The 27,482-nt window shown below is 44.1% G+C and overlaps 1 protein-coding gene across 4 annotated transcripts; it reads left to right on the forward strand.

Moving 5' to 3' along the window:
* Positions 1 to 227: 227 nt before the first annotated feature.
* Positions 228 to 27,221, forward strand: POLR3E (RNA polymerase III subunit E). 4 transcript variants are annotated; one of them, XM_054391380.1, is made up of 21 exons: positions 228 to 263; positions 1,371 to 1,421; positions 2,626 to 2,703; positions 4,185 to 4,300; positions 4,619 to 4,701; positions 6,560 to 6,667; positions 7,139 to 7,188; positions 8,173 to 8,292; positions 8,820 to 8,905; positions 9,901 to 9,945; positions 10,030 to 10,121; positions 10,869 to 10,989; positions 12,518 to 12,599; positions 14,771 to 14,830; positions 15,784 to 15,941; positions 16,696 to 16,760; positions 17,918 to 17,943; positions 18,371 to 18,841; positions 23,508 to 23,585; positions 24,494 to 24,619; positions 26,448 to 27,221. In XM_054391380.1, the coding sequence occupies exons 1-21, from the start codon at positions 228 to 230 to the stop codon at positions 26,502 to 26,504; spliced, it is 2,109 nt and encodes a 702-aa protein (XP_054247355.1). In that variant the 3' UTR covers positions 26,505 to 27,221. The 4 variants fall into 4 exon arrangements, with proteins under 4 accessions (XP_054247355.1, XP_054247356.1, XP_054247358.1 ...); XM_054391381.1 differs by having other exon boundaries at positions 24,557 to 24,619; XM_054391383.1 differs by lacking the exon at positions 24,494 to 24,619.
* Positions 27,222 to 27,482: the final 261 nt, after the last annotated feature.

Genomic DNA, 27,482 nt, shown 5'->3' on the forward strand with positions numbered 1-27,482 from the left:
GCATTTTCTTGTCTCTTCTTGGTGGCAGTCAGTCAAGATTGCAGAGTATTAGGGACCTGGTTGTGCAAACACATGCATTCCTCTGAACAGATTGACACTGAAAGGAACCCAGTTAACTTGAACAAATACTCTAGGCTACGTGGCACAGATGTAGTGACTCATACATTTCTGTTTCTTTTCAGGTTGTGCCAAGGAATAAGCCAAGAAAAAGGTTTCTGTATCCTAGCATGGCAAATGAAGAAGATGATCCAATTTTACAAGAGGTAGAAGTGCTTTGTGGCAGCAGTGACTGTACATGAGACTTTTTTTTTTTTTTTAGCATTATAGTTCCCAGTGTTCTTACATTGCTGAAACAATGATCATCAACATCAGTGGTTGTCTGATAAGCAGTGGCAAATAAATAAGTTGTGTGGGCCAAATACATGTTTTTCTGAAACAGTGGTGTTCATGTTGGCAGACTCAGCTCAGGTTTTTTTACCCTTTTTAGTCTTCCCATTTCAGAAGAGGAATACAAGTGAGGAACTTGGTTCTACCGCTGTGTGTCCAGTGACTTTATTGCATGTCTCCGAGAGCTGTAAAAAATTGGAATGACATCAATGAGCTAATAGCTATTAAATATGAAAATAAACTGTTTCATGCCTTCTTGATAAAACAAATGGTTCTGTTCTGATTCTGGACTTCTTTAAAAAACTATTACATCCCAAAGAGTGGCCACAGTGTCCTGTTCACTTTGTGTCTGAATTTACACACCAGTAGTACAGGCAAGGACAAGCTCATAAGAAGGAGAAAAGCAATGAGAAAAGGAGTGGGAATTGTCAGGAGTGTATCTGAAATGGTGGCTTCCATGTGTGATATTCATGAAAGAGCTGTGGATTTTTGCTGCTGGTTGCCAAATGCTAATATTGAATCAGGTTTGGGGTGTGGGTGTCTCTTGTCTGATTTAGAAAGATTCTAGGACAAAATACTACTAAGGAAGTTACTTCTCAGTCATGCTGCCGAAGAGAGAGCTTCCTCCTCTTTCTATAATTGTTATAAGAGATATACTTCAGCCCCTTGGAAAAAAAAATCCTGCATTTCACATTCAGTTGCCAAGTTTCCTTAGAGCAAAACCACAACTATAGCCACTGTCTGCTGCCCTATCTTAGTGGGTTTTTGGTTTGGTGTTTTTTTTTTTTGAAAGGGCAGTTGCAATTTCATGAAAAAACTGGCAGAATGGAGACCTTTGACAAGAGCCATGAATGTGTTTTATCTTGCAGTTTGTAATGGGAAGCTAAAATTGTCAGTGTTTGAGCTCTAGGGATTCCACTTCTATCTGAGGTTCCATCAGTTAGAGCTGACATCTGATGAAAGTTGTTTGGTTTGCATTTTAGATTGATGTGTTCCTGGCCAGAAGTCTACTGGAGAAGCTGTATCTGTTTCAGGTATTTTGAAATCAATTTAAAACACAGTAACTTCCCTTACTTCTTCAGTCTGCCAAGATCTTGAATATAGGCAAACTTGTTTGGGTTTCAATCAGTTGAGGAGTGGTCATTTATGGCACAGGCTTGTTTTTAAATCTCTTCCTTTAACCACCCCAAAGGAGTGCTTTGGGTAGGTAATGTCTTTTTATCACAGTTTGGAAAATTTGCAGTCTCCTGGCCATCTTCTGTCATTACTGGTATTTGCTATATTTACTAAAACATTTCTTCAGGAGTGGCCTTATTTAAGTCATCATCCTTATTCATAATTAGTGTGAATCAAAAGACCTCCCCGCTTAGATTGTGGAGATGAAGGTTTAGGGTTACTGACTGAAGGTAGAGATATGGTAGGAAGGTGGAAGTCTGTTGTTCCTTGTGATTCACTTTCCCCTACACAATGGGCAGTCTTTTGAAGCTGCTAGATGAAATGCTCATCATAAGCCAGTGATGCCCACTGCCTCTTGTACAGAACCTCTGCATGACATGTGCCAGCAGATCATGGCTGGAGGCAGCCAGCCATACTAGATCATGCCATGCAGCCTTTCCTCTCAGATACTCACAGTTGCCCCATCTAAGGAGTAAGTGTTGGCTGGTGATGGTGCCTGTGAGTGTTCTGGAGAAATGCCAGCTCTTGAGCAGGATGCTGCTGTGGCTGAAGGGTTTCATTTGAATACCACACTGTCCCAAATGGTTCAGAACAGAGACCCGCATGGCTAAACTTGGATCTTTGTGTTCTGACTAGCTACATGTGGCCCATGTCCTGTAAGTTAACTCTACTTGTGTAAACCCATAAATATTTTGCTTTTAGGTAATAACTATCCAGGGAGTTAGTGCTGAGGGATGAAGTTTTAATTGCTTCTAGTACTTACTTTTTTTGCTGGACTAGTGTGTGGTACCATTTTTCTGTTTATTGTGGCACGTGAGGGGCAGGAAAGGGGTTGTGCAGTGACAAAAGCAGAGGGCTGAGGGGAAAGCAACAAGTTTTCTAGTTGGTACTCCCAGATCCCCTGATGACTCACAAATCAGTCAAGTAATTTATTTTCTTGATTTCTTGTATCTGTCTGGCAAGTGGGTCTACATGTGAGGGGACAGAAAAGATTGAGTTAACTTCTGTGAAGTTCTTTGATTTGTACATGAAGAGGGTTGATGAAGTTGCTTTGTTTTCCAGTATCCCATTCGTCCAGCTTCCATGACATATGATGATGTTACACATTTATCAGCGAAGATAAAACCAAAGCAGCAAAAGGTTGGTCATCATTTGAGTCCAGTCTGTAAAAGCTGTTCTGTGTTGTGCAGAATGCACTTGGGAAAAATCACATCATGCTATTAAACTGTTACAACTACCTAGCTGCTTGCAAGACCAGATTTCTGTGCTTGGAGGTGTGGGAGAGGCTTTTGTTGTGTCTGTAAAGTAGGATTTAGAATAAAAGTAGTTTATAAAGAGAGAAATTAAAAGTCATGATGGAAAATCCACTCTTTTAATATAAAATAGAGTCATTCAGGGAAACATGGTAACTAATTTTAATTCAGTCTGCAGGTGCTTGTGCTAATTCAGCTTGATTTGAAAGGTTTTTACAATAATCAGAAAAGGGTTGAGCTTTGGAGGCATGCTCTGTCTTAATGTCAGTGCAGGTCTGGATTTCTCTCTTGCCTGGCTGTGAATCCTCAACTGTCCTTTTGAGGAAGTTGGTGGGGTTTGTACAGGTAATGAAAGTGCAGCCAAAGGCAGAATGATTGCCCTTGTTTGTAAATACATCCCCATACTCTGGCTGTGATTTTAAAATGTTTTATTTAAGAACACAGAACAAGATGTCTGTGATGCTAGGATTTTGTTCTGGGAAACTGTTCAGGAGAGTGCTTGTTTCAACTTTGGAGTTAGGATGCATGCTGTGTCTGGGAAGTCATCCTCAAAATGTAGCAAACGTTTACATGCAGACTCCTCCACGGACTTGCAACTGCCTCAGCTTACAAGTAATGCAAAGGGGAACTAAAAACAGGGTGATAGCTGTGATACATGAATTTATAAGGGCTTTGGCACACCCTAAGAGAAAAGTTATATTGTATGTAGTATGTTAAGAGCAGTGCCAAGCATGAAAATGCTTGTATTTGAACATTTGTCAGAGGTTTAAAGTTGGAGGCAGGAAATAGATCTTCTTGTGACTAAAAGCTTAGAGCTCATTTCTGTTTCAGCCAGTGTAAATCAGGAGTAACTGAAGTCAGCATTCAGTGCTGCAGTCAGAAACTTAGCAGAATTAAGGCCTTTGCCTCTGAAGAGGACAGTTGCTTTATACTCAGATTAAAAGGAAACGTACATTAAGTGTGAGAGATTGGAAATGAATGCTCAGTGGTGGGGAGGCTTGAAGGATATTGCTTGTACACTTGGTATGTATTGGTAGGTAAACTAGACTGATAATGTAGTGGAAGGTACCCAACAACATGAAGGTGTATATCAAGACTGCCTGAAGAACACTTGTTTTTCTGCTGCCATTTGTTTACATGGCAGTTTGTGTCTCTAGCTTGTTGGGTTTTAGGACATCCCTGTCCTAAAAAAAAAAATTAAGTAAGGCTCAACTTTGTGTGAGATTTGCCCTGGGGATGTGATAGATGCCCTTTATGTATTTAAATGCGCTGTAAACCTATGGAAATGTTAGCAAGTGTGGGACTGAGCTGTCACTGATGTCTTTGTGGTTCTGCCGTGGTAATGACCTGTCTTGTCATGTTGTTTAGGTTGAACTTGAAATGGCCATTGACACTCTGAACCCCAACTACTGTCGCAGCAAGGGAGAGCAGATTGCTCTCAACGTTGATGGCACGTGTACAGATGAAACAAGTACCTATTCTTCGTAGGTATCCTCTCTGCCTTCCTTTCCTTTTTGAGGTGAGCCTAGGCATATATATGTCCAGCAGGGATTAGGGAAAGGTGAGAACAAGAGTCTGTACAGTCTCGGGTGTGCTCTGGACAGTTACATAGTGAGTTTTTCTTGTAAGTAACCTCTTTGGTGGTGTGCATTATGAATCTTGAGTTGCAAACAAAAAGATGAGAATGTGTATTTGCTGCAGTTGTTGATACTGCATTTTGAGAACGGAAGATTTCAGGCCTTTAACATCTCTGTACCACATTGTCCATAGAGTACAACCTCACAGCATTCATCTCTCTGCAGGAAGCTGATGGACAAGCAAACTTTCTGCTCTTCACAAGCTGCAAGTAATGTCTCCCGCTATGCAGCTGCTGTTTATAAAAAAGGTACCTTTATTTTGCTTTCTTCTCACATGATTGAAAGATGCTCTTTTCAGGGTTAAAATAAGACCTGCTTGTCTTATTTTTTTAACCTAGGTTTTAGTTGACTGATGTGCCTTCAAAGAAAGGAAAATTTTTCCTTAGCAGTGTCCCCAGAACCCTTGAGAAGGTTTAGCAAAGTGGTAAATGTCATATAAGAACACTGTGGGTTTGTAGATGCCTCCAGGATCTTAATGGTGCATGGTAGCCTGAATACACATTTGTAACATAAATTTATCATTGTTATTTATGTTACTATCTCCGTCTCCTTTTCGTGTTCAACACTTTTTGTCACTCTCTCATTTCCTAATGCCATCATGAAGTTTTGTTATGATGAGATGAGAATACATAGATTGTCTTCAGTGGTGACTATTCTACTAGGAGTCTCCTGAACTGTAGCTCAGTTCTGAGCCAGACTGTGGCTCACTTCAAGATCTGGTTTCAACACAAAAAGGAAAGTAACAGAAATACGCTTTGGTCTTTCATACTTCTTTGATATCTTGAGCACTGGATAAATTTTCCACTTCAATCCTTTTTTACGTTTTACTGTATTAAATATTTATGTTCAATGGAAGCTGTGCCTTTACAGAGATAGAATCATAGAACAGAATCATAGAATCAGTCAGGGTTGGAAGGGACCACGAGGATCATCTAGTTCCAACCCCCCTGCCATGGGCAGGGACACCTCACACCAGATCAGGCTGGCCAGAGCCTCATCCAGCCTGGCCTTAAACACCTCCAGGGACGGGGCCTCAAACACCTCCCTGGACAACCCATTCCAGGCTCTCACCACTCTCATGGGGAAGAACTCCTTCTTCACATCCAGCCTGAATCTCCCCACTTCCAGCTTTATTCCATTCCCCCTAGTCCTATCACTACCTGATAGCCTAAAAAGTCCCTCCCCAGCTTTCTTGTAGGCCCCTTCAGATACTGGAAGGCCACAGTAAGGTCACCTCGGAGCCTTCTCTTCTCCAGACTGAACAGCCCCAACTCTTTCAGTTTGTCCTCATAGGAGAGGTGCTCCAGCCCTCTGATCATCCTGGTGGCCCTTCTCTGGACACGTTCCAGCATGTCCATATCCCTCTTGTAATAGGGGCTCCAGAACTGGATGCAGTACTCCAGGTGGGGTCTCACCAGAGCTGAGTAGAGGGGGAGAATCACCTCTCTTGACCTGCTGGCCACACTTCTCTTGATGCAGTCCAGGCTATGGTTGGCTTTCTGGGCTGCAAGTGCACATTGACAGCTCCTGTTGAGCTTCTCGTCCACCAGCACCCCCAAGTCCCTCTCCTCAGGGCTGCTTTTTAGCCAGTCCCTGCCCAGCCTGGATTTGTGCTTGGGATTGCCTCGACCCAGATGCAGGACCTTGCACTTGGTCTTATTGAACCTCCTGAGGTTGGCTTGTGCCCACCTCTCCAGCCTGTCCAGGTCCCTCTGGATGGATCCCTTCCCTCCAGCCTGTCTGCTGCACCACAGAGCTTGGTGTCATCAGCAAACTTGCTGAGGGTGCACTCAATGCCTCTGTCCATGGCACCAACAAAGATGTTGAACAAGACTGGTCCCAGGACTGAGTCCTGAGGGACTCTGCTTGTTACTGGCCTCCACTGGGACATGGAGCCATTGACAGCCATTCTTTGGGTGCAGCTGTCAAGCCAGTTCTGTATCCATCTCATGGTCCACCCATCAAACCCATGTGTCACCAGTTTGGAGACCAGGATGTGGTGCGGGACAGTGTCGAAGGCACAGTGTCAAAGGGAGATAATGAAATGTGCTGGCTTTGTGCAGTGGGAGAAAAACTATTTTAGCCAATATTAATTCATTTTTTCAGGTGAACTTCACCTGACTCCACTACATGGAATTCTTCAGCTGAGGCCAAGCTTCACCTACTTGGACAAGGCTGATGCAAAACACCGAGAAAGAGAAGCTGCTAATGAAGGTAAATGCTTCATGAGCTGTGTTTTCTTTTGGGAGGTAAGATACAAGTTCTTGCTATAATTTTACTGATCAGAGTCATTATATTCTGAAAGTGTTTATTATAACAACATACTGATTATCAGGCCACTTCTCAGATGGTTTTGTGGATCTTATTTCAGTGGAGCTGCTTAGATGTGGGCATAGTGTGGGGGGACTCACAGAGAAATGGGAGCTGGTGGGTTGAGTTGAAGGGCAGCAGTAGGGAGTGTGTCACCACTGCCACTGGAAAGTTTCCCATGGAAGCAGTGACACCTATCATAGGGGCAGTGTGGTGCTGTCACATGTTGCCATAGTTTGGCAAGGTGGGATTGTGTTCATGGTTATGTAGTTGCTAATGCTGCTTTCTTCCTGCATGGTCTTCCAAACAGTTAACAGACTGATTTTGGCTGCTTTTACTGCAGTGCTGTGTTTATGCTGTTGTATTTTTTTACAGGTGGTGATTCATCCCAGGATGAAGCTGAAGATGATGTTAAGCAAATTACTGTATGTCCACCTTTCCCTTTTGAGATAGTTCAGGGAACAGTTCACAAGAAAGCATGACAATTCACACCTAAATTAAAGGACAGGAAAACTCAGTGACTCTGGGCTTGGGAGGGGGGAAGCAAGATGGACTTGCCCTTGTTGCACAAGCATAAAGATGGCACTGAGAGCAAAGAGTGATTTCATAGAATAGAATCATAGAATCAAGAAGGTTGGAAGAGACCTCAAAGATCATCGAGTCCAACCTGTCACCCTACACCTCATGACTATCTAAACCATGGCACCAAGTGTCATGTCTAATCCCTTCTTGAACACCTCCAGGGATGGTGACTCCACCACCTCCCCGGGCAGCACATTCCAATGGCCAACCACTCTCTCTGTGAAGAACTTTCTCCTCACCTCCAGCCTAAACCTCCCCTGGCACAGCCTGAGACTGTGTCCTCTTGTTCTGGTGCTGGTTACCTGGAGAAGAGACCAAACCCCTCCCGGCTACAGCCTCCAGGTAGTTGTAGACAGCAAGGTCTCCTCTGAGCCTCCTCTTCTTCAGGCTAAACACCCCCAGCTCCCTCAGCCTCTCCTCATAGGGCTTGTGCTCAAGGCCTCTCACCAGCCTCGTTGCCCTTCTCTGGACATGCTCCAGCAATTCAACATGTTTCCTAAACTGAGGGGCCCAGAATTGGACACAGTACTCAAGATGTGGCCTAACCAGTGCTGTGTACAGGGGTACAATGACCTCCCTGCTCCTGCTGGCCACACTATTCCTGATGCAGGCCAGGATGCCATTGGCTCTCTTGGCCACCTGGGCACACTGCTGGCTCATGTTCAGGCGGCTGTCGACCAGTACCCCCAGGTCTCTTTCCATGTGGCTGCTCTCCATTTATTTGAGCTAGGGCTTCCAACTGCTGTTACTTGTGAACCAAAGAAATAATACAGGTGTTCTGTTACGAGGGTTTCAGGACTCTATTTAACGATGCCCAAATCTTCCAGGTCCGATTCTCACGCCCTGAGACTGAACAAGCTCGACAACGACGTGTTCAATCCTATGAATTCCTACAGAAGAGACAAGCAGAGGAGCACTGGGTTCATCTTCATTATTATGGCTTGAAGGTAGGTATATGCTGGCTGCTGCTGAGGAGCCTGCTTGGACCTGGAGGCTCAGCCAAGACTAGGACTGTTTTTAAATCTGAGCCCATAGGAGTCAGGGAATCTTCAAAAGATAATGAAAAGTAGGCCTGAACAGGCCCTGCAGTGCTCTGTACCTCCTCTGCTGGATAATATCGATTTGCAGGCAAACGTAAAGGAGGTGCCTGAGAACAAGGATCACTCAGATTTTGGCTTATGAGCTGCACTTTGTGAAAAGCTTGGGGAGCCCAGTCATCTGAGTGTCAGAAATCCTGTTTGACCCACATGTGTGTCTGTCTGGAGATTCTGAAGTCAGGGCAACAGAAATGTTCCTACATCTCGTGAGCATCATTCAAGAAAGTGAAAGCAGAACACCAGTTAGTGAGGTGGAGCACTTGGATGGTGCAGTAGTGACAGGGTGGTCACAGCTGGGAGTGAGAAATCCAGCTGTCTGGCATTTTGTATGTTTTCAGTATGTGGTTGTGACTCTTTTTTTTTTATCATGTCTCCAGGACAGCCGTTCTGAACACGAGCGCCAGTATTTATTTAGTCAAGGTCACGGCCTTGCTGAAAACACAGAATTAATTAAATCTCCTAGGTAAGGGTTTGATGATTTTCTGCAGAAACTGCAATAATCTTTTGGGATTCTTTTCAAACTAATAAGCCGGTATATTCCTTAAAAGCTTGCTCTTTGGTAATTCTGTTCTTGATAAAAACTGTATTTAAAAAATGCAGAAACAAACTAGACTTCAACTTACCCAAGTTGTTTCCTTTGTTTCCCTGTACTCTGAGATTAAAACTATTTTTTTTCACTTGGGATTGTAACCTCTTGTACGTTATCACAGCCCCACCTTATTGGGACTGCAGGCACTGTAAAGGAAAACAAAAGGTCTCTCTGGTTAAAATAAATTAAAATCGTGGAGCTAGTAACTTATATGGTTAGCAACTCTGAGCTTAAAGAAAGCTTATAAAGCTATTTTTTAATGATTTGTGAGAGACCTGGCACTAGTCATTTGGTTTTGTTTCTTGGTGACTGCTGCTATGCAGGATGATGCAATCAGGAGTAATGCTTCGCTGTAATCTGATACAACCATGGCCCAAGTACTAGGAAGTGGCAGACTTAGTGGTGTGTGTTTTTCCTAAAATCTCAGTGAAACAGTGCTATCTAGGTATTCTGACAAGTCTTTTGGATTGGATTCTTTCCTCCACAGGTACTGATAATTGCATGGCTAGAAAAGGCTTTTGCTTGATGCTGGCCTGATTGTCTACAGGACTTCACATGGCCCCTGTTAGCTGTGTCAGAACACCTGTGTTTAATGTGCTTACTTTTGCAGTTCTTCTGTTTGGACACTTCTTTAGAACAGGACAGCTGGGATTCTGACCTCCATTTATTTCATACCTTCTCTTTGGGCACATGAATGTCAATAACTGAATTTGTAGAGGAAAGTGGGAGAGGAAGGAGGAGAGCTTTCTTCAGGATAGTGTTTGTTTTGTAGATTCAGACAAGTAGGATTGCTCTGAGCAAGAAATAACTACTTAAACCTGGAAAGTCCCAAGACAAACATTTTAAGGATGTGTTTTCTTTTCTTCTAGTGAATATTTAATGATGCTGATGCCTCCAAGCATAGAGGAAGAGAAGTAAGTGTTTGTACAGAATGTTCAAAGTCCATATTGGTTGGGTACTTTTTTTCATGGGCTGCAAATCTGCTTGTTTATCTGCAGTGACAAACCAGTGGCTCCCAGCAACGTGCTTTCTATGGCCCAGCTGAGAACTTTACCCCTTGCTGATCAGATTAAGATCCTCATGAAGAATGGTTTGTAGCTTTTGTAATGCTTTACTTTGTGACTTATAATTGCCTGAGATAAGGTACATTTCCCAGTAGAACAATTCTGTCCACCCCACTAGACAGTCTGTCTGTCTGATTCTGTGAAGAATCAAATCCCAGCCTTTTCCTTGAGAAGACCCATTGTGCAGAGAAGAGCAATAACAACAGACTGCTCATCTGTGTGTTTGCAGTCAGCTCACTCCTAGAATAATTTCTAATTGATGATAGCTCTCTGGGTACCTCTATTCCAGTAGGTTTGTGCTGGAATGTGGGGTCTGAGCATGAATCATAAGTTGAAGGTTAATGCAGAAAGCTGCAGTTTGGCATTTTCTGGGAAGCTTTCAGTAATACACGCTTTCTGAGTGTCATCCAGGAATTTTATTCTGTCTCTTGAGAATTACTATCGGAACAGAGTAAACCCTGAGGACTTTTGCCTTGGGAGCTTCCTATCTTGTCAGCTATTTATGTTTCCAAATATTGCCAAAGCCAATTTTTATTTTTTAATTTTATTAATGCATTACTTTGGGGCCAGTTAAGCTAATCAATTTCGGTGCAACACAAGTAGATATTTTCAGAACAAATGACTGTGCAAAGGGGAACTTGGTGGAACTTAGGTTTTCATTTTTTTTCCTAAATTAAAGCTTTGACTATGAAATGCTGCATAAATCGATTTATAACTCTGTGTATGGTGTGTGTCGAAGAAAGCCTTAATCTGGTGTGTGTGTTGCCTTTCAGTGAAGGTGATGCCGTTTGCAAATCTGATGAGTTTGCTAGGCTCTGGGACAGACTCTACAGCAGTTCTCCGCTGTATACAGCAGGTGGCAATGCTGGTCCAGGGAAACTGGGTGGTGAAGAGGTATGGCTCGTCTTTGTTACTGGGACATGGTTTTCTGCTTTAAGGAGAGGATCAGAACAATAGGATTTATATGCTCGTCTTCCTTGTGTCCCAAAGTAGCCATCTTGATTTAATGTTTGGTGCTTTTTAGTGCAGTCAGATACTCAGAATTTGAAGGCTTGATGTTAAAGGATAATACCTTAGTACATACCCAAGTTAAAATCGTGGCTGAGTAGTGATGTAATCTGATTTTGTATTGGAGTTAAGTAAATTCTTTTATATCATCTTTAATTGTTTTTGGTTTTGGTGAGAGGATTGTTCTGAATTCTTTTACAGATTACTGTCAAATATAAACAAAGAAAATTAAACCACTGTCAGCTATAGTATTTCTTACCTTAGTTCAGTCAAAGAAAGGTCTTTGTGCAGTCACCTTGCTGTTCATCAGCGGATGCTGCTTGTTAGCTGATAGCTACCCTCCAGAATGTATTACCTGCTTAATAAGTCAAGCATGGGGTATTGAGTGTACCAGGTGAAAAGGATTCTTTATCATCCTACTGTTTATTAGGATAAAGCATCCCACTGGGAATTGAGCTCTAAAGTGCAGTCTGATGTTTCTACCTGGGTGGAGCACTGCATGCAGAGAATTACAGTCTCTGGAACAGCTCTGTGTTAAGATGGGTGGCACCAGTTACCAGTCCAAGTCTGTTAGCAGGATGTATTGCAGCTGTAGTGATACAGCTCTGTATTAGCAACGTGATCGTTTTTTACAGCAGCCCTTGCCGTCCCTCCAGTCATTTCATGCCATCCTTCTAGCCAGTTCAGAAGGAAGCTGGAAGCAGGTTAGAAGACAGCATATTAACATTCAGGTTGCTTCTGTTGTAGTTGATTCTTTGCTGCTAGTCCAGGAGGATGTGTAGTAGATGTGGTCTCTAGGAGGATCTCTGGTAGATGTGGTGTATTTGGAATGGTTGGGCACAGAGCAACACAGTCACATGTTGGAGCTTTAAACAGAGAGGGGACCCATTTCTTTAGTCTGGGTAAGGCTCAAGATCATGAATCCAGATTACCTTGAGGCTTTGGAGAGCATGCTAACAAATGTCATCCAGCTGGGTAGTGTTGATCTCAGGGCTGGTTTTCTTCATGCAGGACATTTTGTAGTTGCTCTCTTAAGCCTTTGATTGCTGGGAAGGAAATAAACCCTCCTCACGCTGCCTGCCAGATTAGCCTAAGCATTTCCTAGGATCATTCTGGTCTTGCTTACACTGAGCCAGAGGAGGACAGGCTTTGCAAGAACAAAGCAGAGCTTGTACCTGTGTGGCACACACCTGCTAGCCACAAGGCTGTGCTTTGCTGGTGTAAGCCTTTTTGCACTAGTCTAATTGCAGTGGTATAATTACACCAATATTAATTCCTTTAATGAAAACTATGCTTTGCATAAAGGTATAATTTAACTGCAGGACAGGGAAGACATGTTTGTTGTGTTGATCTTCACCAATGCTGATTTTCTGGAGCACCTAGTAACTGATCCATCTTCCTTTTTAATTAACAGTGATGTACTGTACCCAAAAGATACTTCTAGTCCACATAGTGGGGTCCCTGCAGAAGTGCTCTGTAGAGGAAGAGACTTTGTTGTAAGTATAAAAGTTGCATTGTTTTTAAAGGAAAACACAGGTGAAGTTTCCCTGTAGGGCCATGGTATTGCAAAACTCTGTTGCTTTACTACCATAAGGTGTTTCCTCCAAACATTTTTACTTTAATCCTGAAGATGTTGTTATGAGTCTGTCATGGGAGTGTCAGTGCAGATGGACCTTGTGGCTGGCTGGCAGGTTCAGATCATATGTCATTAACAGTATTCATCCCTTTCTAATATGTGCTGTAGAGCCACTATCACATAACCCTCACAATGTAGGGCTTCAGAAAAGCCAGGACTGGATAATAAAGTTCTTGTTTCTCCAGATGTATTTCCATGGGCTCAGGACTGTGAGGTCTCAGAAGGGCAGTGTGGGTAAGCCTTGTGCGCCCTGAACATGCACTGCTGATCTTTAAAAAGGACTTTATTCCCCAGAGCTGTTAATCAGTGAAAGGACTTTGTTCCCAGGCACCTTTTGTGAGCAGTAGTTGCACATGGAAGTTGAAATGAATACAGGTCTTGTAAACACACACGTAACCACAGCAAAAAGGAACAGCCTCTGCATTGTGTTTATTTTTGCTAACCATTGAAAGAATTAAGTTTCTGAGTGGTTCCTAAGTTCATATTCATTTTATTGTTTCTGCACCATCAAAGAGAAGCTGACAAGAGCGTTGCTCTCATTTTTTCTCTTAGACCTGACTGTTCCCCTTGTTTGTAGAATTTGTTTGTGAGATTTAGTTCTGAATCGGAGCGCACTGTGCAAGAGACTAAGAATGTTGCAGTACTAGTGTAAGATAAAACTGATGGTGATGGAAACAGACTGTTTGTGCCTTGATGTCTGCCCAGGACACTGCCATATGGAGACCTGGATTCAGGTGTGACCCAGTGACATAAGTCTTTAGGACATGGCAGATTAGGTGACACACGATACCTAAAGTTCTAGGTACCAGGAATTATTATGCTAAGTAAGCAGTAGTGTTTTAGCAGTTAAAATGTAAATTGTTTTCATTTGAATTGTGTCAGAAATAAGATTAAAAATTATTTATAGCTGACAATGACTTTTAGTGTCTACCTGTTCCATGCTGTACTTTGGGGAGGGTGAAAAGTAATTTGTTTTGTTATTGTTGTTTGTGTTTTGTTTTTTTTTTTTTTATGAAAGCTTCTGTTTATTCCTCAGACTCTCAGATAATAAGTTCAGAGAATGTGAGTAGCCTTGGCTCTATGTGAGGGTGAAGGGCCTAGTGGGAAATGGCTGCCTCAGTTACATGCAGGGGAGAGCTGGTAGATCTGCTTCCTTTTGAACACCAGAAATGCCCTGTGCCCTGAAGGGAGTGTGGTGGGTTTGTGTGTTTGTGGGCTGAGAGAAGCTGAATCATAGAGAAGGATGCAAAGATGACATCATAAGGCAGAAAGAAATTGGCAGTAATGAGATTTTGGATTTTCCACAAAAGAAAAGACTTTTAAAATACTAAAAGAGAGTGTAGTCTGTTTAAATGGAGACAGGAAGAAATCAAAGGTCATATTCAGACAGTGTTCTGCCCTCAGTCCTTGTGTATCCTGTTAGCTTGCTCTCAGCAGCTGCTTTTCAGATTGTTAGACTTCAGGATTTGCTCTGCAGAGTTCACAGCTTTCCCATTAACTGGGGACAAGTATGTGAGTGGCAGGCTGTCATGGCATAACTGTGACTGTGATGTGCATTGGAGAAGGGAACAGGCACTTTTTAGGGGGCTGTGTGCTGCAGAAAGGCAACAGTCATCAGCCTTTACAGGCCCCTGCATTAACAGAAGTGGGTGAATCACAGACTTTCTCTAGGTTGATGATTAGGTATGTGGGAAGCTGAGCCTCAGGTGTGATTTCTGGAGTCCCAGCATCACTGTAGTAGATCTCTTGGTTTTGTTTCTTTTTGGAAGCTAAATGGATTTTGAGTTCAAGAGATTCTTCACATCTTTTGTAGTTACAGGTTCACCAAGGCAAACTGTGGACTCAGGAAGGTTTTGATACTGTGTTCAGGGCTATTTGAAGACAGAAGGGGCCAGAAAGTGTTTTTTACCTACCTGGCTGAACATCCCCTTCTTGAAAGGAATAGGGTTCGCATTTTTCTGGTAACATCATTGAACAGGGCCTGCTAAATACAGTTACTATTTTTTTTACTTTCTTTTTTTGCCTTCCTAGATGTGGAAGTTCACACAGGACCGTTGGGTTGTGAGAAAGGAAGTGGCAGCAGTCACGAAAGTGAGTGATTTGGGGGGTTTCTTGCTGTATCAGAAGTTGGTGATGTGTGGGCATTGTTTGTGTCAGTGGTGGGTGCTGCTTTTTCTCAGGTTCACAGCATCTGCCTTCTTGTTGACATGCAGAGTTGCTCGCCAGGCATGCCCTCACTTTGGAACAGGTATAGATACCTGCTTTCAGCTCCCACAGGTATCACTACTTCAGAGGATATGGCTGGCTGTGTAGCTGAGCCACTGGAATGTATCTTGTCCTCTGTTTCAGTGGCCAGCTGGAAACAGTTTGAATTAAGTTGACTGTGGTGTACCAAAGCAGATGGGTGCTTGTGCAGTCCACACTGGCTGCTCTGCTCTGAGTGTGTTGCAAAGGAGCAACTTCTCTCTCAGCATTTGCCAGCTGTTGAATAAAGGCTTTAAAGAAAAACAAACACTAGAATATTCTGTTAAAACCGGCAAATGAATGAAATACATTAAGCAAAGGGGACAACAAATAATTTCTGTAAAACAGTAAAATACTAGTCATGTTATGCACAAACCATCTGTTTTGGAATCTAAGATCCAGTGCTGCTTAAAAGCTGTGCATGTGTCGGTGCAGCATGTCTGACCTGCAGCTCTAAAATAAGTTAACACTGTAGAATGGGCTTCTCTTCACAGTAGAGTCTTTTCATCTCAGTTTGGAAACTCCCTTTTCTTCACAATGTATGCCAGGAGCTATTTGACTGTCAGGTGATTAAACACCACTGTTCTCTGAAGTCCTGTGCTTTTAATATTGTGTGAAAGTGTTGGTGCTGCAGAGGAACATGAGTATCTGTGACTGAGCTGGGTGTGTATCTGTGGAGGTGCCCCATACATACCAAACTAGCCCAGTTCTTCCTGTCTTACAGAACAGTGCCCCTTGCTGCATGGCTGCATGTGCCCCGTGTAAACTCACTTCCATACTACTTGTGCTTTTTCTTTTAGCTTTGTCCAGAAGATGTGAAAGACTTCCTAGAGCATATGTCTGTGGCAAGAATAAACAAAGGTTGGGAGTTCATGCTCCCTTACGATGAAGACTTTGTTAAGAAGCATCCAGATATAGTTCAAAGGCAACATATGCTGTGGATGGGCATTCAGGCCAAGTAAATGACTTGTTTTATTTTGGGGAATTAGCTAAAACCAAACAACTATCTAGTACTAAGTTTCTGCAGACATTGATTGATAATTTGATCTGTACTGCCTTGCAGCTATGAGGTCCTGGAGCAGGTCCCGAGTAGGGCAACAAAGCTGGTGAAGGGTCTGGAGAGCAGGCCCTATGAGGATTGGCTGAGGGAACTCTGAGTGTTAATTTGGAGACTGAGGGAAGAGGGGAGACCTTATCATTCTTTACAACTACCTGAAAGGTGGTGGTAGCAAGATGGGTGTTTGTCTCTTCTCCCTAGTAACAAGTGATGGGACAAGAGGAAACGGTCTCAGCTTGCACCAGTAGGGATTTAGCTTGGATATTAGAAGAAGCGTCTCCACTGAAAGGGTTATCAAATACTGGAGTAGGCTCCGCGGGGAAGTGGCTGAATCCCCATCCCTGGAAGTGTTTAAAAGGAGCAGAGATAGAGTGCTAAGGGCATGGTTTAGCACCAGACTTGATAGAGTTAGGTTGTGATTGGACTTGAAGATCTTGAAGATCTTTTCCAACCAAAACGATTTTGTGATTCTCTGAAGTTTTTTCCCTCACAGTCACCAGGCAGTGGGCTGGTGATGGGGTGTTACTGCATCATTCAGGTCATTCCTGTCCCTTGGCTCCCTGGAGAAGTTGACTGTTCTAGCTGATGGGTAAAGCTGGCATGGCTGCATATGGGCATAACAACTGAAAGTCTCCTGGGATATTTTGTCTTTCAGATTAGAAAAGGTCTATAGTCTCTTAAAGGAGCATTTGACACCAAAGAAACAGGAGGCACAATCAGGTAAATGAAACTGTGCTTGGATCATCTTGAAGCACATGCTTCCTTCCATGTTCCTGGGTGAAGCTTTGAAGTTCCTCTCTGGTTTTGAAGGTGGTGGGGACTTACCCTGTTTTTGTTAATATCTTTTCCTTTCTTGCAATTTCCTCTGGGTTATTTGTGACAGATCTTGGTTGGTACTAACATCACTGATTCTGGGGTGACGCAAGTTCACTGTAGCGTCCTTGTAGCAGAGTAGGCACAGTGAGCTTCCTATTTGACAGTGTAAAATCAGCTGGTTCTGTTATCCACTTCCATTGAAGGCAGCTTTTTTGGTGTAAGGGTGTAAGCAGCTCCCAAAGAGAGGACTAGGCCAGTGCACAAGTAACTCTCACCTCTCACTTTGCAAGCTAATGTGCATGAGATGATTTTTTTTTTTTTTCCATTTCCCCTGATTTGCACTGGGCTCTCTGTGGTGTGGTTGAGGGCTGAGCAATTAGTGGAGAATGTGTTTGGCAGGGGATTGTAAGGAGGTGTGAAGCTCTCTCCTGTTGACATCCTTCACCATGACTGCCAGTGAGAATATTAAAGCTGCTCCATAATCCTAAAAGATTGTGAAAACTTCAGATTCCAGAGAGTTTTAGCCAGGCATTTGGCTCCTTGCCAGACTCTGCAGCCAATGAAGAGTCTAAGCAGACCTGACAAATGAGCATATGAGTCCATTTGAATATCCTGTGTCTGATCTGCTTGGAAGGATTTGGTGTTGGGTTATTAGGAGGGGATTAGCGAGCCTAGCAGCAGAGAAGATAATGTCTGCTGGGTGTGCTTTTGCCTTAAACATAGCACTCCTTCCTTTGGCATTGAGACTGGATTCCTCTGCTGCCAACACACCCCTTCCTTTCAACTTTGGGTATGGAGAGAACAGGGGAAGAGGTGCAGAGTTGCATGGGAATGGACTCCTTCCTGCCGCTTTCTCCTTATCACTGGGTAGCAATAATAATAATAAGAGGGTCTTGGACTTTGTATTTTTCACCTCATGCTAAAGGAGTGTTCAGGTTGTGTTAGCCCCTTTACTCTCCTCATTGTATCTATAAGACATCCTTGTGCTGGCAGTTGTTGCATCAGCCCCACCAGCCACTAGATACTCTTAAAACAAACAGACAAACAAAAAAAAAAAGAAGGCCCAAAAGGATTGTTGGGCAATGAAGTGTTTGTGAGAGGTAAAGATGTCTGAACAGTCTGCATCCTGGTTTCTTGCTGTGCAGGAAAGGCCCTGGTGATTGACCCAAGTGGAGTTGGCTTTGCTTCAAGTTCCTTGAGTGGAATACCCTTCCCCCAAGTATCAGGCTTACAATTGTCAACATGTTTCATGTTTGTCTTTAAAAATAAACCACACACAAACACCAACCCCTACAAAATACCCCAACCAACCACAAAAAAAACTGAAGTTAAGTAAAATCTGATCAACAAACTGGATTCATGCCTTAGATATTTCACAAGCAGATGATGTTTCCTCCTTTTATTTCACTATGAGCCCTTCAAGAAACATTGTGCAAGACTGGAGCGCTGGCTGTGGTGAGATTTATGGTATCTTTTGTTTCTTACTAGCTCATCCATTGGTGGTTTCTGGAGAGCAAAGGGTCAACATGGCTAAAGCAAAAGTCAAGCAGAACTATGGGCAGCTGGAAAAGGAGTTCCAGAAACAAAAGGCAGAGATGAAATCGAGTGACACCTCAGCCAAGATGGATGTGTCCAATATCCGCATTAAAGAGGAGCCCGTGAGCGACGAGGAGCCGATGGATACCTCGGCCCATGAGGGCATGAACAACGGCGTCATCAACGGCCTCCACGTGGAGGAGGACTCCATGGACTCTCTGAATGGCCACCTGCCTGGAGGCTGCATTGACCGGGTAGCCCAGGAACTGAAGGCCTTTGTGTCCTCAACCTTTAAGAAACAATTTGTTCTCACCCTGAGCGAGCTTAAACGGTTATTTAACCTTCACCTAGCCAGTCTGCCTCCGGGACATACCCTGTTCAGTGGCATTTCAGACAAAATGTTACAGGACATGGTGCTGGATACTGGCTGCAAACAGATTTTGGTGCCTGTAAGTATGTTTTTTTTTTCCTTTGGTGTGCTTTGGGGTGGAGGGACTGGGATGCAGTTAAATGTCTGAGCTGTGGAATGTTTGTGTCCTGTGGTGGTGGATTGGAAGAACAGATGTGCTCTGACTGTCCTGTATTGGATATGTTGAAGCTGCTAGAGGTTTGTCTGGTGTCCTGCTTCGGGCAGGCCCTGCACCCTGCTTTCTTTTCTCTGTGGTATGCTGCATAGCTTGGTTGTCTTTGGGGCTCTGTTTACATATTCAGGCTGTTGGGCAGCAATGACTCCCTGTCCCAACTTGCTCCTGCTAACATGATCTAAGACAATTCCAGATTCCCATCTTCCCTGGGGTTGCACAAGCTTCTTCTCTCAAGGGCAGGGACACAGCTGGAGTATGAAAGGTGGTATTGATTGCTTGGGAGCAGCAAGGCACACCCAGCAGAGCTCCCTGGGAAGCGACAAACCATATCTGCTGCAGGTTTTGTTGGTCAGATCTTTTACTTCTAGACTGTGCAGAGGTGTCTTTGTTTCTTTGTCTTTATGGAAATGACATCTGTGATTGTGTGAGACAGAGCAGGTTTGTATGACAGTAGATTGCTTAGGAAAGGAAAAGGAATTTGGCATCATGGGAAAGAGCCTAAAAGGAAATTAATTTTACAAGACATCTGGCAGTGCTGATTGGGTTGCAACCAGAAAGTGCTTGGGAGCTGCCTTTGGGGAGAGAAGAAGAGGTATGTGTGAACTGCTTGAAAGAGCAGGGAGCAAGCAGGCTGATGAGAGAGAGAGAGCCTGGAGCATGGGAGTTGAAACTCAGCTAAGGAGTAGGGTTGCTACAAGGGGGCAAAACCAACATGTTCAGTCGTGTGCAGAGTACGTGTTGTGGCACCTGAGAACCAAGTAATAGACCTGGAATGCCACTAGGGAGACCACCAGTTTCAGTACTTTCTGCTTCCTCTCCTGACAGCTTCCAAGTCCTGGGGTAGTGTTTGCCTGGACCTGCTTCTTGGTGCTGGCTGGGCACTCCTGTGTATGTGGTGTAATGTGTGCATTTGCTGTGCTAATGGTAAATAGCTGAGGTTGTTGTTGCTGCTCTATTAGTTGGGTCTGGGACTTCTTTGCTTTGGAAATTATAGGATTTGGGAAATGATCCCTTCTATATTTTGCTTAAAGGCTATGAGGAGTGAAAGTGGGATAGTTTGTTTTTTCAAGAAGCAACCAAAATAAAATTTTCCTGAAGAGAGGTGGTTGGGAACTTCCTTCTGTCTGGAAACCCCTGTTACAGGAGACCTACAGAGGTGCAGAAGTAGTGGACACTGGAACATCTCTTGCTGGAGGTCTGCTGTAAGTTCTAGTTCTGCTGATCCAGTTTACTGCAAAACTCAGAATCTTGTACAGGAGTCTGTACCAACAATGTAAATAGTTACCCCTATGCCTGGCACTGATGCTCTTTGCAGATGGCAAAGGTGCTTTGGCTGTTTTTTCTCTTTGCATGGGCTCATACACTTTGGTATTTTTTGATTGTTCCCCTGGACAATTTTGTCAGAACCTGATGAAGGCTCCTGAGCTTAGGGAAAGCCTGAAGGGTTGTTTAGCATGGGATTTCATAGTTGCTCGTTAGTTTTCTATAATTGAAAGTGCTTTGGTGATAAAAATCAATGATCTGAGGTAATTGAAATGATGTTCTGTGGGGGATGAAGGCAGTCTTGGCCAGCGTGTTGCCCTATCATAGAGAGTACGTTGCTGAAAATGGCAATTGAAACCTTACTGGGGGGTGCAGGATTTATTATAAAGCTGTGTGACTGCACCCAGGGCTTACCCCGGGTGTATCTGTGGGGAGGCAGAGGAGGTGCCACTCCACTGCCAGTGAGGCTGTGGGGATGCCTGTAGGGTGCTGTGCTTGCCGGTGTTTGTGGTGTTGTCAGGTAAAGAAACTGAATCCTGGGCAGGCGCACCCAAGTGCAGTGGCTGCTGCTGCTGCCACCATCAGAGAGGGACAGGAGAGGCACCCTCAGCAGATGCTGGCTCCATGTGTACCTGGAGCTTGTGCAGGCTGAGCCTGTGTCCAGCCCCACAGGAAACGTCTGCGCAGGAATCTGGCTCCTGAGTATCTGCACCCATTTCCTGCACACTAGTAGGGGGTGGCTGGCTCCTGCCATCTTCTTTCCCATGGTCCATGCAGTTGCAAGGTTCTGCCCAAATCCTGAGGATATTTTTGAGGCATGAGGAAATGATGTAACCATTGCCGGCATCCTGCCTGGCTTGGGTAGCAGGAGAGGAATGCAGCCCTGCGCTTATGTTGAGCCTTCTCGGTAGTGCTGATGCCAGGCTCCTGGAGAGGAAAGCTCAACAGTTTACTTCTAGGACTGTTCCAGCTGATAAGTATTTTCTGGCGGACTCAGACCTTTTCAGTCTGGTTTAGCTACAATGCAAGGTTGCCTGGCAGTGGCTGTTTTTAGGGTGTGCTCAGTGCTTTTGTGAGACGCATCCCAAAGCCAAAGGCTCCTCCCTTGGAGCTTCTGTTTTAACGTGGCAGCCCTTGGGTCCCAGGGCAGCAGTTCATCCCCTGAAAGTTCTGTACTAGTAGCTCTGGGGGTTTAGAGTGGGGAGGGACACAGGACAAATGTATTGAAGAAGGATTTTAATGCAGAGGAGAGCTATTTGCAGGTGGGGCAATAGAGACTAAGATAATGAATGTAAAATGGCAAAGGGATGGTGGATTGCAAGACAGTAAAGCTGTTTGGACAGAGGAGCATGTCTGTGAAGAGTCACTGATGGTGTTTCCTGCTCCTGGGGACAGGCTGTGTGACAGCAGAGAGCAAGCAGGGTGCTGTTGGCATCAGTGTTTGCAGCAATGTGCAGAGTAAGGAAGAGATTCTGTGGATTTTTCTTCCCAAGTAAGTATTGTGTTGGTTTGCAAGCCATTGCCTCGCAGAATGGCCAGATAAACACAGCTGCATATCAGATGTGGCTGATGTGGGAGCAGTTTGCTCTCCAGGTCTGTGTCCAGTGACTTCCTCAGAGCAAAGCAGCTTGTATCAGCTGCTCCCAGTGCCCTGTGTTTTGTCTTTCCTGCTGCAGCTGTTTTCTGCAGGGAAGCTGGAAGTATTTGATTTTCGCCTGTGCTGAAGGCATACAACAGATACTATTCCTCTGAAGTGAGTGTCCTTATGAGAAGAGAATTATGTCAGATGTTGCAACCCTAATAAACCTGCCTCCTGGCTCTAAATCAAGTGTAAAACCTTGTTGTATTCTAGCCATTTAGATCAACATGGGGGCCAAAGCTGCCAGTCCCACCAGGCAGTTCCTGCTGGACAAAACTCTTGCAATTTGCAGTAAGATCGTAAGCAAAGTGTGAGAAGAAAAGCTGATCTTTCACTCTGCAGTGCATAAGTCTTTTGGTGTTGTGAGGGAGGCTGGGAAGAAAGGGTTTGGTTTGTACCAGCAGCCAGGATTGAGAGGTATTGGAACAATCAGAACTGGCTTGTTAGCTTTTCATAGATGATTGATTTAGGTCGTCTGGGCAGTTAGCAAGGAATAAATTGTTAGTGACAGACAGGAAGAGCCATGTCAGGAGTGAAGGCATATTCCAGCATTGCTCATTACTTACTGCTCCAAGGGCAAATGTTAAGGCAAATGGATAACATTTAATTTTGGGGGGAGTTTGGGGCATGGAGAGAAGGCAGTTGTGTTCCTTCCTGTGTGCAGGGATGGGAGGCCTCTGTCTCAGAGAAAAGCAGATGTATTTCTCTATCTTGGAACATGGTGGGAAGGGAATGAGGGGGAAATCAAAACCACTTCATTTTGGGAGGCTAAAACGAGCAAGTGGCTGGTTTGCTGTCCATCAGGGTTCAGACTTTGGAGTCCTGTAGTCTGCCCCAAACGAGCAATGACAAATGCATGGAAGCATAGTACTTGTCAGTAACGCTGACTTGGGCTTAGTGAAGCAGCTAAACACAGGACAGAGTCTGAATCTCTAAAACCTGTCACTGTAAATGTAAAAATCTTCCAGAAAGACCCTGCAATGCACTTGGTGCTCTCAGTAGAATGCTGCTTTGGATGGTCTGGAAGGAAATGCTTCCAACAGGAAAAATATAGACATCTTGTTGTGAAATACCAGCTGAGCTTCAAGCCTTAGGATTGTTCTGGTATGTGGTGGTTGACCTTCCACCACTGGGAAGCTGTCCTCATGCAAAATTTATGGGATGCCAGTATGCCCAGCATTTCTCCTTTAAAGCTCTGATATGGTTGGCACCAGGGCCCATTGTATGGATTGCCCCACTGTGGCCAGAAACATCAGTCAGACATGGCTTGGGCACATCAAGGCACACAGCACGGTGCCTTGGTGCTCCTCCCATTCCCGTGGCTGTAGTTAGTCCCTCGTTGATTCAGGGTCTGTGTGCTGCAGGACTGACCCTCAAGACAGGTTTGGTATGCATCAGCTTCTGTTGAAGTTGTCAGGCCTTTAAGAAGGTGGCTGCCCCATGGCTGCAGGACAGGCCATGCTGAGGCAGGCGTGGAGTGAGAGAAGAGCTTACAGTGTCTCAGCAGTTCTCATTACACGGCAACAACATTTTTTATTCACTAATCAGTGTCCAGGGATACTGCCTCATAGAATCATTAAGCAGAACTCATTAAATAGGTGGTTATTTTTAACAGTCTCTTGTTCTCAGTTTCCTCCACAGACTGCTGCTTCACCAGATGAACTAAAGGTCTATGCACTTTGGGAAGCTGGTGACACTTACGATCAGGTAAAGAGAAAAATAAGTGACATTGCCAATATGTGTTTATTCAGCATTGGGCATTGTTTGAGTCTGTGTTTCTTAACTGGCACTGCAGGAAGTCTTCCTCTTTCTCTGTTGAAGTGCCCAGTTATCAATACCAGCCTACATCCAGTTGAGAGGAAGCTCCTAGCTTGCAGGATGATTATTGCTGTGTCAAGACAAGGCAGTGTGTGCAGGAACAGGCTGGGTTGGTAACATGTCAGTACCTAGCTCAATGGAATACAGGTAATTTAGAACCTGTGAGGAGGTAGGGTTCTCTGATGCAGGCCTCACACCAGGATCCAGACCAATTTTTTTTTTTATTTTGATGCTAACACAACACTATCCAGAGATTAAATAATGTTACCTGATGCATCTGTTTATACTTAAACCAGGAAATTATTACAGCATGTGAGCATCTCCTGAGTTTTAATTGCTATCAGAGTAAATGAAGTGAAAGGGAAGGTGCCTAAATAAGCGTGGATGGACAAAGTAACTCCTGTGTCCATGATCTAAATAAATTTTTGTAGGAGAGAATCAAGCAATGTCCAACTTCCTGGCTGGACTGGACCACACGAACTACTGTGGAAGTATTTGAGAGGAATATGTTGCAGCCCCTTCTTCAGCATGTTCTTGTCCCATTGAAGGTCCCTCAGGTCACAGGACAGGTGCAGGTCTGGTCATGGGTTGTGGAGAGATCCCTGTAGAGCCATCAGAGGCAAGGTTACTGTGCTAGAGAGCGGAGTTATATGGGACAGGTCCAGGATTACAAAGCAAGGATCCTCTGATGTAGTTCAGTGAATGTTTTGTACAGGCTAAGGCACATGCAGGACTGATGTATAGAAGGGGACAGGAGTGTTTCTCACGGGGTATTTCTGACTCATTTTCTTTCAAAGCATCGCCAAGTTTTGCTGGAAATCTTCTCGAAGAATTACCGAGTGCGCAGGAACGTCATCCAGACCCAGCTGAGCCAGGAGTGTGGAGAGGATCTCAACAAGCAGGAGGTGGATAGAGTGCTAAAGGTAAGTTCCTGTTCTGCTGTGGGTTTGATCCAATTAATGCAGGAAATTTTAAATCTTGGTTTGAGCAAAGGATTGTATTTTACCTTGAACTGACAGAACAGTTGCTGTAATGTAGATCAAAGCCTCTTCTTTGGCTTGCTTTTGTCAAAACGTTCTGCCTCCTTTTCCTCCAAGGAGCAGTGATTTGAACTTGTGTGTTATTTTGTATTAGTGCAACAAAAACCTTTGTCATCCACAACCAGCAGTAAACAGAGCATAGTAAAGGTGATATTTCAGAGTTATTTAAAAATAATGTGGAGTTAGACACAAAGGAGTGGGAGGTTCTGCAGAGTGTTCTCAGCTTACCAGCAGACTGCTGTTGGTTAATGCTGGAGAGCACACTGAAAAGAACATGCAGCAGTGTATGGAGCAAAACCCTGGCCAAACCAAGCAGGCAAAGTAGTAGTTAAGACATTTCCTTGTGAATGTTTGAGTCCTTTCATCTCTGTCTTTGAAGGTGCACCATTTACTTGTTAAAGCAGTTTACAGTGTAAATTTGGGACCACACGGGCCGTGACTGGCACAAGCTTTAAACACCGTGCAGGATGGCTAAGTAGAAAGTTGCCAACTGCTGTAGTACTTAATCATTGTTGCTGGACCTTTGCTCACTGTCACCCACTTCAATAAGACAAGTGCTTAAGTACTTTATTATACTGGGATCTGGCAACAGAATAATAGTGGCTGTGAAAAATTACAGATCTGTTGCTGTGATAATAAGCAAACTGGTCTTGCTTGAAAGAACCTGGTCTGTTCAGCATTAAAATAAGCTCAGACATTTCTGCTTGCTAGACAGTTTTTCATGTGGCTTGCCTGTGCTGGGAGATTTGTCAAGCAACTAGATGAGCTCAAGTATCGGCTCTCCTGGAACATCAAGACAATGCACTGGCATTAGGTTTTCATGATGCTGTTGCTCTTTAACAGATAACCTGTTTCTAGGAAAACATACCTTCCCCTAAAGAACTGAGTATTGGTTATATGTAAGACACTAAGTCATTGTGTGATCAGCCATGGGTTGTGTTATGTCATGCTGCTTTGCCTTTAACATGGTTCTGCATCTGCGAATCAAGTCTGGTCTCCACACTTCATTTCTTGTTATTGCAATGTGCAAGTCCCAAGATTTCAGGAGATACTTTTCCCCTTGGAGCTGCATAGCACCAGCTCTGCAGCAGTATTTAAGCCTGTGTTGAATTACCTAAATGGGAGGGTGGGAGCAAAAGGAAGAGAAGCCATTAGCTTGGAACTCCAGAGATTTGGTGCTCGTCTTAATAAGAACATGAACCACAAAAAAACCCACTCAGTGAAGTCCTTTGCTGCAGTGTTTAGCTGCTGTAAGCTTAGCTGAGGTGTGGTCAGAATACCAAAGCACAGCTCTGAGGTTTGACAGTTCATTATCATAGAACATGTGTCTTGAAATGCTTCTGATCTGGCCACTGCTTTCACACTCCAGCCCATTCCTGCTGCCATGAGCTTCAGCCTGTGTTTACCTCTCAGTTCCCCTTGTCTCCTCACCCTCCCCACAACCTTTCCTAAGTTGGCTTCTGTGTGATCCCCATTTCTCCCCCGCAAAAAGATAGTTTCTTGCTGCCATTGCATTGTTTGTCCTCCTTGTGGACTCTCAACCCTTGCCTCTCTTGTGTTTGTCATCTTCATTTAAGCTACACAGTCTTCAGGGGAGAGCTAACCTGCTCTGGTCTCATGCTTTGGAGAGGGTACTTTCATCATCACAGTTGCTGTCTCCAAGATAGACAATGGTTTCCAAGACCTTAAGGGCTTTTCCCTTTCTCTCCAGGACTGCTGTGTGAGCTATGGGGGAATGTGGTATCTTAAGGGGACGGTGCAGTCATGACAGCAGTGGCAGCGGTTTCAAGCAATCTCCAGGATGAAAGAGGAAACCTGCAGCAGGCGGCACAGACCAAGTAATGCCGTGGCTTCAGGAGAGTGGGGCAGGATCTGACCTACTTTGGGGCTCGTGGGCATTGCAGACACTCTTTGCCATCCCAGCACAGTCACACGTTTGCATGTCAGCCTAGGTGCAAGAGCAACTAGGAAGACAACATAGGACCCTGTCTGCAGCTTGATTAATCTGGGATCTCTGATGTATTCCAATTCTCCTTCTGTTTTGTTATGAAACAATAAAACCATATACTGACACAGACATGATGGAAAATCATGGTCTAATACTTTATTTTGTAAGTAATGCCAATAAATTAAATGTTTACAAACATCCCAGGTTTTGTTAACTACCTAGATGCTCATACTTTACTCTGAGCACTGCCCTTGAAGCCCTCTCTACAAAGAGAAGACAGTCATGTTCATGGAAATGTCAAGCTGGGGAGTGGGGGAACAAACTCACTGTCTTTAAACTCTGTACTCCATAGCAACTCTTCTCACCTCTTGTCTGTGAAATGACTTAAAATTTGAGAAAGAACCTACATTTGAAACAGATGTGGAACAGCTACTGCATTTCTTTTACTGGTGTGGGTTTTGAGGGATTTTTTGTGCTACTGTATGCAAATACATCGAGGTAAGTAACCAAGTGCACCTTCTGGAAGGCATCCAGCTGTAGTTGCCACACAGCAACAATGTAAAACCTCTATTTTGTGTAATTTTTGTAATAAAATCTTATCTTGAAGGTCAATTCTACCCTGCCTTGTATTTGTCCAAGGAGAAATGGAAACTGCACCCACTCCTTTTGTAGCCTGAAGGTTTATGGAGGAAAGAACGGTCAGGAGTGTTTTCATGCATGTTAGAGGTAGATAGTGAACTCCTGCTTTACATCATTCTGCTCACATCGTGTTCTTCAGGGAGTAGCGAGAGGGAGCTG

Source organism: Indicator indicator, chromosome 22 (assembly GCF_027791375.1).
Source record: "Indicator indicator isolate 239-I01 chromosome 22, UM_Iind_1.1, whole genome shotgun sequence".
Lineage (NCBI taxonomy): Eukaryota > Metazoa > Chordata > Aves > Piciformes > Indicatoridae > Indicator > Indicator indicator.